The sequence below is a fragment of the Petaurus breviceps genome, unplaced genomic scaffold (assembly GCF_028583685.1).
Source record: "Petaurus breviceps papuanus isolate PSGF00001 unplaced genomic scaffold, PetGlider_PUasm1.0 181, whole genome shotgun sequence".
Classification (NCBI taxonomy): Eukaryota; Metazoa; Chordata; class Mammalia; order Diprotodontia; family Petauridae; genus Petaurus; species Petaurus breviceps.
In genome coordinates, this window is record NW_027185784.1 from 28,091,009 (window position 1) to 28,104,743 (window position 13,735).

General features: G+C 39.4%; 2 protein-coding genes and 1 pseudogene across 8 annotated transcripts in view; 2 read left to right on the forward strand and 1 right to left on the reverse strand.

The window, feature by feature from the left end:
- Positions 1–13,735, forward strand: part of LOC138160705 (olfactory receptor-like protein OLF3) — a 650,404-nt gene that overhangs the window by 276,364 nt on the left and 360,305 nt on the right. The gene's annotated exons all lie outside the window — the stretch shown is intronic.
- LOC138160512 (taste receptor type 2 member 134-like) lies at positions 6,423–7,335 on the forward strand. The gene has a single exon (XM_069087063.1). It carries the CDS (start codon positions 6,445–6,447, stop codon positions 7,333–7,335), a length of 891 nt encoding a protein of 296 aa, XP_068943164.1. The 5' UTR covers positions 6,423–6,444.
- Positions 10,482–13,735, reverse strand: part of LOC138160409 (eukaryotic translation initiation factor 3 subunit F-like) — a 58,653-nt pseudogene continuing 55,399 nt past the window's right edge.

Sequence of the window (13,735 nt, forward strand, 5' to 3'; positions counted from 1 at the left end):
AATGGGCAGTGGAAAGATAGATTAAAAATTATTTGCAAACTAAAAAAACCTAATTCTAAAGAGTAAGTGGGTCAAAGAACAAATCATAGAAGCAATAAATAATTTCACCAAAGTGAATGACAACAATGATCTCACATACCAAAACTTATGGGATGACTATCTATATATTACTATGATTATCGATATTTAAGTATATGTATGTGTAAATATATGTATGTACATATATATGTGTATATGTATACCTTTGTGTATATGTGTCCATATAGATATGTATGTATATACATACACAAATACATACATGTATTTACATACATAAAATCAAAGGGTGAAATAGTCAAAGAAGGAAAACACAAATCACCTCCTTAAAGAGATGCCAAAATGAAAACTTCCAGGAATATTATAGCCAAATTTCAGAACTCTCAGGTCAAAGAGAAAATACTGCAAACAGTCAGAAAGAAACAATTCAAATACTGAAGAATCATAGGATAGCAGCTTCTACATTAAAGGACTGGAGGGCCTGCAATATGATATTCTTGAAGACAAAGGAGCAATACATCACCAGGGTCATACACTAAAACCAGGTGGATTATATACCAGGAATGCAGGGCTGATTCAATATTAGGATAACTATCAGCATAATTGACCATATCAATAACAAAACTAACAGAAACCATGTGATTATCTCAGTAGATGCTGAAAAAGTTTTTGACAATATATACCACCAATTCCTATTAAAAACTGTAGAAAACATAGAGCTTTCCTTAAAAAATGATAAATACTCTCTATCTAAAATCATAACCAAGCATCCTTCCCAATAAGATCAGGAATGAAATAAAGATGGCCATTATTACCATTATTATTCAATAGTGTAATAAAAATGTCAGCTTTAGCAATAAGAGAAGAAAATGAAATTGAAGGAATTAGGTAATGAGGAAATAAAATTATCATTCTTTGCAGATGATATATGGTATAGTTAAAGAATCTTAGAGAGTCAACTAAAAACTACTTAAAATAATTAACAATTTTAATACAGTTGCAGTATATGAAATAAACTCACATAAATGATCGGCATTTCTTTATTAACAACAAAACTTAGAAGCAAAAGATAGAAAGAGAAATTCCCTTCAAAATCACTGTAGACAATATAAAATCCTTGGGAATCTCTGCCAAAACACACCCAGGAATTATATGAACACAGTTACAAAACCCTTTTCACACAAATAAAGTCAGATCTATACAACTGGAAAAAAATAGCAATTGTTCATGGGTAGGCCAAACCAATATAATAAAAAATTGCAATTCTACCTAATTTAATTACTTGTACCACTCAAACTACAAAAAATCATTGTGTAGAGCTACAGAAAATAATAACAAAATTCATCAGGAGGAAGAAAAGGTCAAGAATATAAAGGGAATTAATGAAAAAAAAATGCAAAGGAAGGTGGCTTAGCAATGCCAGATCTCAAACTATGTTATAAAGTGAAAATCATCAAAGCTATCTCCTACTGGCTAAGAAATATAATGGTGTCAGACAGCTAGGTAGCACAGTGAATGGAACACTGGCCCTGGAATGAGGAGGACCTGAATTCAAATCCAGACTCAGACCCTTAACACCTACTAGCCATGTGACCTTGGGCAAGTCACTTAACCCCAATTGCTCTGCCCTCCCTCCTCCAAAAAGCAAAAACAAAACAAAACAAAAAGAAATACAATGGTGGATCAGGGGAATAGATTAGTTATGCAAGATATAATCATAAATGACCATAGTAATATACCATTTGATAAACCAGAAATCTTCTGGGATAAGAGCTTCTGGGATAAGAGCTCATTATTTAACAAAAACTGCTGGGAAAACTGGAAAACAGTATGATGGAAACTAGATGTAGACCATCATCTTACATTGTATTCCAAGAGGAGGTCAAAATGTGTACATGAATTAGACCTAAAAGGGTGATACTGTAAGCAAATAGTTTACCTGTCAGATATATGGAGAAGGGAAGAATTTATGACCAAACAAGATAGAAAACATTATGAGATATAAAATAGATAATTTGGATTATATTAATTCGAAAAGTTTTTGCACAAACAAAACCGATGCTACCAAGATTGGAAGAAACTTATAAAGCTAGGAAACAATGTTTATAGCAAGTATCTCTGACAAAGGCCTAATTTCTCAGAGATATAGAGAACTCAGTCAAATTTACAAGAATACAAATCATTTCTCAATTGATAAATGATCAAAGGATATGAGCAGGCAATTTTTCAGATGAAGAAATTTAAGTTATCTTTAACCATATGAAAAAATGCTCTTAATTGCTATTAATTGGAGAAATGTCAATTAAATCTACTCTGAGTTACCACCTTATACCTGTCAGATTGGCAAATATGACAGAAAAGTAAAATGATAAATGTTGTAGAGGATGTGGAAAAATTGGGTCATTTATGCATTGTTGATGGAGTTGTGAACTGATTGAACATTCTGGAGAGCAATTTCTAAATGTGCCCCAAGGGCAATCAAACTGTGCATAAATATTTATTCATCAATACCACTACTAGGTCTGTATCCTGCAGAGATAATTAAAACCAAAAAAGGACCTAGATGTACAAAGATATTTATAGCAACTCTTTTTAGAGTGGCAAAGAACTGGAAATTGAAGGAATGCTCATCAACTGGGGGATGACCAAACAAGTCTATGAATGCAATGGAAAACTTACTTTTTAAGAAATAATGGGCAGGCAGATTTCATAAAATACCTGGAAGGTCTCACATGAATTATAACAATGAAGTGAGCAGAACCTGGAAAATATTATCTCAAGTGAAATCAACATTTTGAGATGATAAAGTATAATTGACTTAGCTCTTCTCAGCAACCCAGTTGTCCAAGACAATTCCAAAAGGCTCATTATGGAAAATGCTTCCCCTATCCAGAGAAAGAACTGATGGAATCTGAATGCAGATTCCAGCATACTATTTTGACTTTCTTTTCATGTTTTTTTTCCCACCTCAAACTATAATTTTTTTTTCTCAAATTGTTTCTTCTTTCACAACACTACTAGTATGGAAATAGGTTTTAAATAATTGCACATATATAACCTATGTACAATTACTTACCATCTTAAGGAGGAGGGAGAAAAGGGCAGGAGGGAGAAAATTTGGAACTAAAATTTTATTAAAAATGGATGTTAAAATTGTCTTTACATGAATTAGAAAAAATACTATTAAAAAAGGAAAAATATACTTTACTCTAACCAATTGGTATGCAGGTGTTTTGCATGTAAGCATGTGTACATCCCACTGGAAAACACAGAGTGCTGTTTCTATTGCTTGTTTATTTTCTCTTGGATCCTGAAATAGAATCCCAGAATCTCACAGTTGGAAGAGACCTCAGAGGGCATCTAGTCCAACCCATGCTTCCACAAAGATCCCCTCTACAACTCGTCTGACAAATGGTCATCTAGATTTTGTTTGCATACTTCCGGTGAAGGGGATCTTGGATCTTACCACTTCCTCTGGTAGTCCATTCCACTTTTGGACAGCTCTAAATGTTAGGAGGAGGCAGCTAGTGACTCAGTGGATAGAATGCTGAGCCTGGAGTCATAAAGACCTGAGTACAAATCTGTCTTTGGACACATACTAGTTGTGTGACTCTGAGCAAGTCATTTAATCTCTGTTTGTCTTAATTCACTAGAGAAGGAAATTGCAAATAATTCCAATATTTTTCCAAGAACATTCAATTGACAGCACTGGTGGGCTATAGTTCATAAGGTCATGAAGAGTTGGACACAACTGAACAATAGCAAAAACAAAATTGTTAGGAAAATTTAACTTTACTTTGAGCTTGAATTTGTCACTTTTGCTAGTTCATCCCCCCTCCAATATTTTGCCCTCTGGGTTGAGAGGAACGAATCTGATTTCTCCTCTATGTGACAGTCATTCATTTACTTCAAGATAGTTACAGTGAAGTGTGTGAATTTATCCTGTTTCTACCTTCTTTGTATATAGTTGTATGCATGTTGTCCCCCGCCTCCCCCTCCCCCCATCAGAATGTGAGTTCTTTGAGGTCAGGAAATGTCCTTTGCCTTTCTTTGTGTCCTCAGCACTTAGCATAGTGACTGCTACATAGTAGGTGTTTAATAAATGCTTGTTGTAGTTAGCTATCATGTCTCTCCCAAGTTTTGTCTTTTCTAAGCTAAATATCAAATAATTATGGCATCAACCTGAGGCCCTTCACCATCCTGGTTGCTTTCCTCTGCATGCATTCAACTTAAGAGTGCTAATACTGGCCATATAAAAGTAAAAGGATGAAATCATTCCTTCCTATTTTTCTATCACTAAAACCAAATTATTTTTGACTAATGAGTCAGTGAGTATCATGGCCCCTCTCCCTTGAATCAACCCCATCTTATGGTTTTTATTAGGACATTCCATTCCACTCAAAATCCAGCTCATGAAAATAAAAAACTTTAAAAATAAATTATTAAATATTTCTCAAGCAAAAAGGGGTCATGAGTGGAAAATGTTTATGAAGCCCTGAACTGAGGAATTAGGGAAAAGAAGCTGAAGACCAGCAGATGTCAACTTAGTGGCAGCAATTCAGTTGAACCCCTTAGCAGGGATCAAGATGGAACTAATAGTAGATTCACAACCTCAGTTCAGTGGAGGAAGTAGGTCCCCTGTTGATATCACCAAAGGATATTGGTTGTTCTGTGGAGGAACAAACATCAGTATTAGAAACATGTGTTAACCTGGTGATGCGCTTTGTGCATCCTTTCTATTAGTGGAGATATGTCAGCCCTGTGTACATGAGAAACTTTCTTGTCACTTGTTTTGCTGTACTATATGATTAAATGTCTTTTGCTTTGGATGAATGTAATCTCTTGTTGGTTGGTAATGTCATGAGATGTGATTCTGACTGAATACTGACCCACAGTGTGCCTAGAACGTGGCTTAACTTTCAAGATATATATAAACATACACATATGTATATATATATATATATATATATATATATATGAGTAGAGACACAAGTACTCCCATTGATCTCCTTCTCCTTAGTTCCACTTTGTCCCTGTTTTTAAAAATTTGTCGCATGTCCTCCCTAACTCTCTTTCATTGGCATACATAGAGTATGCTGTTTGTGCTGATAGACTCTGTCCCACTTTGTTCTCTTGATGTTCTTTCATTACTCCTGTCATACCAGGCCATCTCCTGCCCCATCCATTCCTTCTCCAAATTCCTGAATTGTCTGATCCAAACTATTATCACAGAACCCTAATGGGACAAAACCATTGATTTAAAGTTTGAAGGGCCCTCAGAGATCAGATAGTTTAACCCCCACATTGGACAGGTGAGGAAACTGAGGTCCAGAGATGCTGAGAAGCAGTTATTGGCAGAGTCAGAATTTGAATCCAGTTCTTCTGATTTCACATCCAGTATGCTTTCCATTGTATTGCATTTCTTCTCATTTTACTTACAGGCTAGAGTTGGCCCTGGGTAAAATGAAGTAGGGGAAGTCTTTGACTTAATTCCATGCCACTCCTCCCCCTTTTCCCTTTCAATTACTCAAAACCTTTACAGTTACCTCACCCCAGCTTCTCAGAGTGCCTCCTCTCCCTACTCCTGAACTTAACCTCATGGGATACTTTTTGCCGGAGTAAAAACCTATCCTATCTCTTTTCTTTTCCCTTCACAGAAACTCACCTGTCCTGTTTCTCATTACTCCAGGACCTTGCTACTAAATGGAATCAGGAATAAATTAATGCCCAGGTGTTAATACTATTCTTGTGGAAAAGATGGAGAGATGTGGGTTGAATGATTGTGCAATTCTGGACTGGTTGAATGGTGGGGACTCAAAATGTTGCAATAAGTGGTTCAGTGTTAACCTGAAACCTACAGAGGGGAACTTGATACACTAGTCACAGAGAACAAAATAGATGTGTGAATCCAGGGCATGAATAGACAATACATTATAGACAGGAGGAGATTTAATAGTGGGGGGCAGGGGGAAGGCAGTAGGTAAGAGCATCACTATAAGCACAGGATAGGGGAAAGATCTTGGAGAGCCTTATAGCTACACTTAAGGGAGGAAAGCAGGATGGGTAAGGAACAAGTATGGGTTTTTTGGGGGGTTCATGAAAGGTGCCAGGTATAGTAACCTATATACAAATATCTCCTTGTCCCTGGCTCTGGTCAGGGACAGGCAAATCTAGGGTAAGCAAATAGAGACTGGATTCAGTGAGTGATCTAAGTCAGATTTGCATCTAAAAAAGTGGTAGGATTCTTTCTAATCCATATTAGGCATGCAGCATGTCCTCCTGCTCCTCCTCTATTTCTTCCAGCTAGACTCCCGATAAAGCAAAGAGAGCTTCTGAATCCTTGGGGAGTCTGGCTTGCTATCAAATCTCTTCTGGGCAAGGTCTCCTGGAGAAGCTAAGTCTCAGCAGATGCTCAACAGAGAAATAATGCCCAGCCCACTCACTCTCTTCTTCATGATGTTCTTTCTCCTAGAGTCTATGGCAGCAATCTTGGGAAATGGTTTCATCATCATAGTTCTGGGCAAGGAGTGGGTGCGATTTTGGATCCTGCCTCCTGGTGATATGATCCTGGCCAGCCTGGGCATCTCCCGCTTCTTTCTACACTGGGCAACTATCATTAGCAACTTCTTTGAATATTTCGCCACAATTTACAGAAATATGTACCTTGAAATTTTCTGGATTTTTACTAATTCGACCACCTTCTGGTTCACCACCTGGCTTGCTGTTTTCTACTGCGTGAAAATTTCTTCCTTCACTCACCCAATCTTCCTCTGGCTGAAGTGGAGAATTTCCCGATTTGTACCCTGGCTACTGTTGTTGTCCTTACTGATAACCACTTTGATATACATCTCATCTTTTGTAAAGATCTATCTTGTTTTCCAACTTCCAGTTACTGGGAATTACTCAGAAAAAATTATTTTGGATATGAAACGTGAATTACGCTGGCATCTTTTTATGCCTCTCCAATTGTTTATTTTGTTAAATACTTTCTTTTTCTTCCTAGTCTCCACTATCGTGCTCATTTCCTTCCTGTGCCAACACTTGGCAAACATGCAGCACTATGGTGCTAGTCGTCAGGACCCAAGTATGCAGGTCTACGTCACAACCCTGAAGTCACTTTTCTTCTTTCTTATCCTCTATACATCACATGTTCTGCTTCTGATCATTTCCATCACAACACCTTTTTCAGTGTACAGCTCTCAGTTTTGGATAAGAGAGGTAGTGATCTATGCTGGCATCTCCATCCATCCTGCCTTCCTGATTCTGAATAGCTCAAAACTGAGAAGGACTCTGAAGTAGATGCTGCATGACTGAGAGGCTACATAGAGAAATTCATCTCTAAAGTGATCAATAATAGTAATCAATATTGAGTGTTACTTGCCGTTTGTGACATAGATGCCTGAGTAAGAAAGGAAGGAAAAAGACATTGAATTATATACTTATGATATGTTGACACTGTAATAAACATGGAGTATACAAATACTATTCATTAGGCACTAATTTTTATCTCCTCCATTCTTTCTTCCCCCACTGAGTTCCTTTATCCCTGTTAATTTTTCGTCTGTAACATAACATATTTAATTGAAAGGTGTTTTGAAGGCTAACTTCCTCATTTTACAGATTTTACAGATTATACCAAGATCATGAGAGATCAAATAATTTGTCCAGGGTCAAAGAAGTGGTAAGTGTCTGAGGCAGAATTTGAACCCAGCTCTTCCTGATTCCAAGTCCAGCATTCACTTCACTATGATTTTACCTTTCTTTGTCTTTTGTTCTCATCCTCACCCCCACAGCCACAGGAATAGCTTCTGTCTTGGGCTCTAAACTCCTCCTGCCCATGTGATGGTATAGTCCTTTTTACTGGCCTCTGTGTCCATCCTTCAAAGAATGGTTAGAAACACCTCAGTTACTGGCAAGGATGACTATGAGCAAGTCACTTAGCAACATAAGCTTTGCTTATTTTATCTAGGAAAAAATATACAGTGTGTATGTCAGTGAATGTGTGTTTGTCTATGTGTGTGTATGTATGCAAAGTATACTTGTATATATGTGTATGCAGACATACATATACATATATGTATACATATGCATACATACATACACGGTCACATATATTTATATAAAATATAGACACATATACCTATCTTAGGAGGTTGCCTAGAGCAAAGCACCCTGTCTACCTCAAAGTGGTAGAGAAACAAGATTTCTTGCTGTTCCATCTACACCCCCTTTGGAAATCAAGAATGGCTGCCCATGGCTTCTCACAGTGCAGCTGAAATGCATCATGGGCTCCAGCTGACCATATATCTTTCCCCCTTTTACATAAACTAGACTATTCTCATTGAATTCACCTCATATGATTATACTTGAAAGACTTTTTCAGTCATGGCCCAACTTTTTTTTTTCTTTCCTATTCTTTTTTTTTTAAATGTTTTGTTTTATTTTTGCTTTTATTTTTTTCCCATTCTTTTTAAAACTCAGCTGGAAACACACCCTTTATTGCTAGTACAATGTCATCCTTGAAGACACAAGTTTAGCCACTTCTGGGAATCAAGATGGCAGAGTAAGAAGTAAGTCACTTTTGCCCTTGACTCCCAAAACCGACTTCTGAAAGCCCAGAAAAATATCACCCCAGGAAAAACCCTGGAACAGCTGAGGCATCAGAAAGACAGGGTACAGCACTCGAGTAGCCCAGGAAGCTTGAGGGATAAACAGGAAAGGCCCCTCTTGCTATTGGGGAGGGAGAGCAGCAGAGTTTGGGAGATGTCCCAGCAAGCCAGTGGAAAATTCCACCTCAGCAAACCAGGGGTAGATCCTGATCCCCAGGGTGGTGGAGCAGGTAAGCTCCAATACCAAGATCCCCTTAGTGCATCAGCACAGTCAGGGGAACAGTACACATGAGCTTGGGAACCACCATTTGTAAATGCAGTCCCCAGCAGTTAAATATCCCAGTTTCAGCACAACCCCAGGAAGCACAACTCCAGGAGGCACAGCTCTAGGCTGGCAGAAATCTTCCAGCAACCAAACATTCAAGTGCAAGGCCTGGGTGAATAGGAGTAAAAAATATGAGTGCAAGGCCTGGGTGAGCAGGTGCCACCAGGGTCCAGACTACTCACTCCCACCCACAGAGTTCCAGTGTTGCTGACCCCAGCTCAGCACTAGGTAAGCTACCAAACCCCTACAGTCTCTAGCTGCCAGCACCTGAGGCCCCAGCACACAAAGCCAGGGATCAAGTCCCTGGCCCCCAGCACAAGAAGCTTGGTTCAATGCCCCTTGCATTCCAGCAGGAGAATTCAATTCTAGAAGCTAGGAAATAGGGAAACACCATGAGCAAAAAGCCAAAATGGACAATGACCATAGAGTTTTATTATGGGAACAAGGAAGATCAAGGCACAAATTCGGAAGAGGACAACATTATCAATATACCCACAAAGAAACCTCAATATGAATATGAACTGGCCTCAGATCCAAAAAGTCTTCTTGGAAGAACTCAAGTAGGACTTCAAAAGTGAAATAAGAGAGGTAGAAAAAAACTGAAAAAATAAATGAGAGGTATTCAAGTGTCAACAGCTTGGAAAAGGAAGGATAAAAACTGACTATAGAAATAAGTTCTTTTTTTTTTTTGAAGTAGGGATGTCCAAGTCTATATTATGCAGGAAGATCTCCAAGAGGCAAATGGGGACACATCTTCAGCTAACACAATGGAAAGAACACTTGTGACTTGTTCGGCCCTTGGGTGATTCATTCAATCTCCCTGAGCCTCATTTTCCTCTGAAAGATAAGCCTGGGTAGATGACTTCTGAGGTACCTCCCACCTCTAGACTTATAGCCCAATGTCCCCAGAACCGCAATCAAATCAAAGTCTAACCCTCCTTACTAGCCCTAAAGGAAGGGAAGAATGTGATCATAAGGCAAGGGCACAGCACACAAGTGTGGCAGAGTCCTACCAGTGGCAGGAGGAGAATCAGAAGCAGAAAAGATTGCTAGGATTCTCTCACCAATATCTGATGTTACATATCTCTTCTACGATATAAATGAAGCAATGTTTTAACAACAGGCTGACAAGGAATAGAACTATATGTCAACTCAGTTATCAACTAAGCTGGCCCAGCTGAACATCAAAGACACTGAGGGCTGAGGGGGGAAGGGTTGGAAGAGACTTGACTTCCCCAGCTGGTGGAGATCAGGATTTTGAAGAGCTTCCCACTGTCCAAAAACTCCTTCCTTGCTTAACACTTCCAAAAGGACTAATTTCTTGATTTCAAGACAGTCTCCAAGTTAGTATCCCCCTCCCCCAAGGGAAACGTCACAATCAATCCTTTACCCAGAGGGAAAAGGGATGTCTTGGGTTTATTTGGAGTCATGAACAGCTCATCTATAGAAACAGGCAACTTAAAGATGATGATTAAAGAAGAATCCGTTTTTCTTCTGCACTATCCTATAGGTCAGGCCAAGGGAGGACCCACATCAGGGGGAGTTGCTGCCTGTAGCTGCTGCTCATTTGGTTTCCTCACAGGCTCAAAGGTTCTCGTGAGAGCAATTTGTGACTGGGTTAGGTTGGCAAGGTCATTGCTGTTCAGCATGATCTCAAAGTCCTCAGGGGCAATCTTGGGAACTTGGTTAACCAGGCCCATCAGGAAGCGGCCCCCGTTGTTGTCAGCTGACACCTTTCTGGACAGCACGTCCTCAGCATACTGCAACACTGTCCATAGAGTTTCCCAGATCCAGGATGATGCACCACCAACTTGCTGCAGATCACTTGAAAGGCCAATCACATGGCTGGGGCTGAAACATGTCTTCATGATCAGGTCAACTCCAATTCGCTTGGTATTGTAGTAGACATAGTTCACTGTCAGTGGAGTGAACATCACCCCCATTGTTTTTCCAGGAACACCCATGGAAGCACTGACATAGGCTTTGATGCTCATCTGCCCATTCTGGAGGCTGGTATCCACAGTGAGGTGAATGGGGCTATGGGCCTCCCGGCTATAGTATTCATGAATCAGCACCGAGTGTTCTATGATGTCATGGCCTGTGGCATAGCAGCCCAGAATGAGTTCACTTGGAGAGACTTTCTTCTTCTTTTTTTTTTAACGCTTTATTAACTTCTGATTTGCATCATTCGTTTGCGCTGGATTTTGAGTTACAAATTTTCTCTCCGTTTTTCCCCTACCCACTGCCCCAAAATAGCAGTCCCACAGGATATCCCCTCCTCCAATCTGCTCTCTCCCATATTTTCTCCCATACCCCTTTCGACTTTTCCAGTGGATCTCTATGCCTCAGTGCATGTATATCTTATTTCCCAATTATATGTAACATGGTATTAATTTTAGTATATATATATACACACATATATATAAATATATACATATATATTTGAATATTTGATTTTAAAACTTTAATTCCAGATTCATTCCCTTCCTTCCTTGTCACCCACCCTTACTGGAAAGATAAGCAGTTCAGTATAGGTTGTACATGTGTGGCTAATGCAAAACAATAAAATAGTAGATACATTGTAAAAGACTGGCTATGTTTCCTTCCCTCCTATCCCAGTTTCCACTTGTTCTATACTTTACTTTGATCCAGTCCCTTTTCAAAAGTGGGTGCTTCCAACTTCCCCCCTAGGCTGCCCGCCCTTCCATCATCCCCCCTCTCATCCCCTTCCCTCACTACTCTCCTGGAGGGTGAGATACCCTATTTAGTGTGTATTTCACTCCCTCCTCAAGCCAAATTCAATGGGAATAAGGTTGACCCATTCCCTTTTGCCTTCCTATTCTTCCCCTCCATTATAACCATTTTCCCTTGCCTCTTCTATATGAGATAGTGTACCCCAATCTGTCTCTCCCCATCTCCTGTCATTATATTCCTCTCACTTCTTAATTTCACCTTTTAAGTATCATTCCTTCCTGTGAAATTGGTCCTGTGCCCTCTATCTATGTATACCTGTAAACATATATACACACATTCACATATGTATTCATATGCCCATATACCCTCATATATAGACATACATACATACATATATATATAGACATACACACACACACACACACATATATATATATATATATAATCCCTTCAACTACTGAGAAAAGTTTAATAAGTGACAATTATTTTTTTTCCATGTAGGAGTGTTAATAGTTCAACTTTGATAAGTTCCTTTTGATTTCTTTTCCCTGTTTACCTTCTCATGCTTCTTGTATCTGAATGTCACATTTTCTATTCAACTTTGGTTTTTTCAGCAAGAATGCTTGAAAGTCCTCTATTCCACTGAATGACCATATTTTCCCCTGAAACATGATACTCAGTTTTGCTGGATAGGTGACTCTTGGTTTTAATCCCAGCTCCTTTGCCCTCCAGAATATCACATTCCAAGCCCTTCGATCCCTCAGTGTAGAAGCTGCCAGATCCTGGGTTATCCTGATTGTGTTTCCACAATATTCAAATTATTTCTTCCTAGCTGCTTGCAATATTCTCTCCTTAATCTGGGAATTCTGGAATCTGGCTATAATATTCCTGAGAGTTTTCTTTTTTGGATCTTTTTCAGGAGGTGATCAGTGGATTCTTTCAACCTCTATTTTGCCCTCTGGTATTAAAACATCAGGGCAGTTTTTTTTTTTTTTGAGAACTTCCTGGAGGATGATTTCTAGTTTCTTACTTTGGTCATGGCTTTCAGGTAGTCCAATAATTTTTAAATCCTCTCTCCTGGATCTATTTTCTAGGTCAGTGGTTTTTCCCATGAGATATTTCACATTGCCTTCTATTCTTTCATTTGTTTGGATCTGTTTAACAGCATCTTGATTTCTCATAAAGTCATTAGCTTCCATTTGCTCCAATCTAATTCTGAAGCAATGATTCTCCTCATTGAGCTTTTGAGATTCTTTTTCCATCTGGCAAATTCAGCTTTAAAAAGGCATTCTTCTCCTCATTGCCTTTTTGAGTCTCCTTTGACATTTGAGTCAGTTTTTTTTAAAGGTATTATTTTTCTCAGTCAGGCTTTTGACTCTTATTTCATAATTTTCTTGCATTGTTCTCATTTCTCTTCCCAATTTTTCCTTCACTTCTCTTATCTGCTTCTTAAGGTCCTCTATGGCCTGCAACTAGCATGTATTTTCCTTTGAAGCTTTTGGTGCAGGAATTCTGACTTCACTGTTTTCCTCCTGTTCCATGCCTTGCTCCTTCTTGTCCCCCAAATAGGAGTGTATGTTGGAATCTTCTGTCTGCTTTGTTTCCTTTGCCTGCTCATTTTGCCACTCAAGTACTTGACTTTTGGGCTTTTTGCCACAGTAGGACTCTGCCACCAGACAGGGGAGCTTTCATCCCAAACACTGTGGTTTTCTCAGCTGTCGGAGATATTAGATGGGTGCCCTCTTTGAGGTCTCCACATGCTCTGGCAAGCTGGACACACACCCCAGGACCTCCACCTTAGACTGCAATCCAGATCCAAGCAGGTTAAAGCAAGAGCGATTACCCCTCAGATTGGTGCTTGTTTCCCCTACACTCTGCAGGCCAGGAGCTGAAGCTGCCACATGGCACTGGCTGGCTGTGCTGGCGTCTCAGTGGCTTCTGTGTGTTGATAAATCTGGAAACGGCCACAGCTGCTGCTGATCTGGAGTCCCTCTGGCTGTTAGCTGGTCAGGCCCACCCTGGGACTAAAGCCTGGGTGTGGGGCAGGATTCCTGATGGCCTGCCAGGCTGT

Excerpts from the sequence above, each read along its gene's own strand:
- LOC138160512 (XM_069087063.1), top strand. The coding sequence starts at position 6,445 with ATGCTCAACAGAGAAATAATGCCCAGCCCACTCACTCTCTTCTTCATG.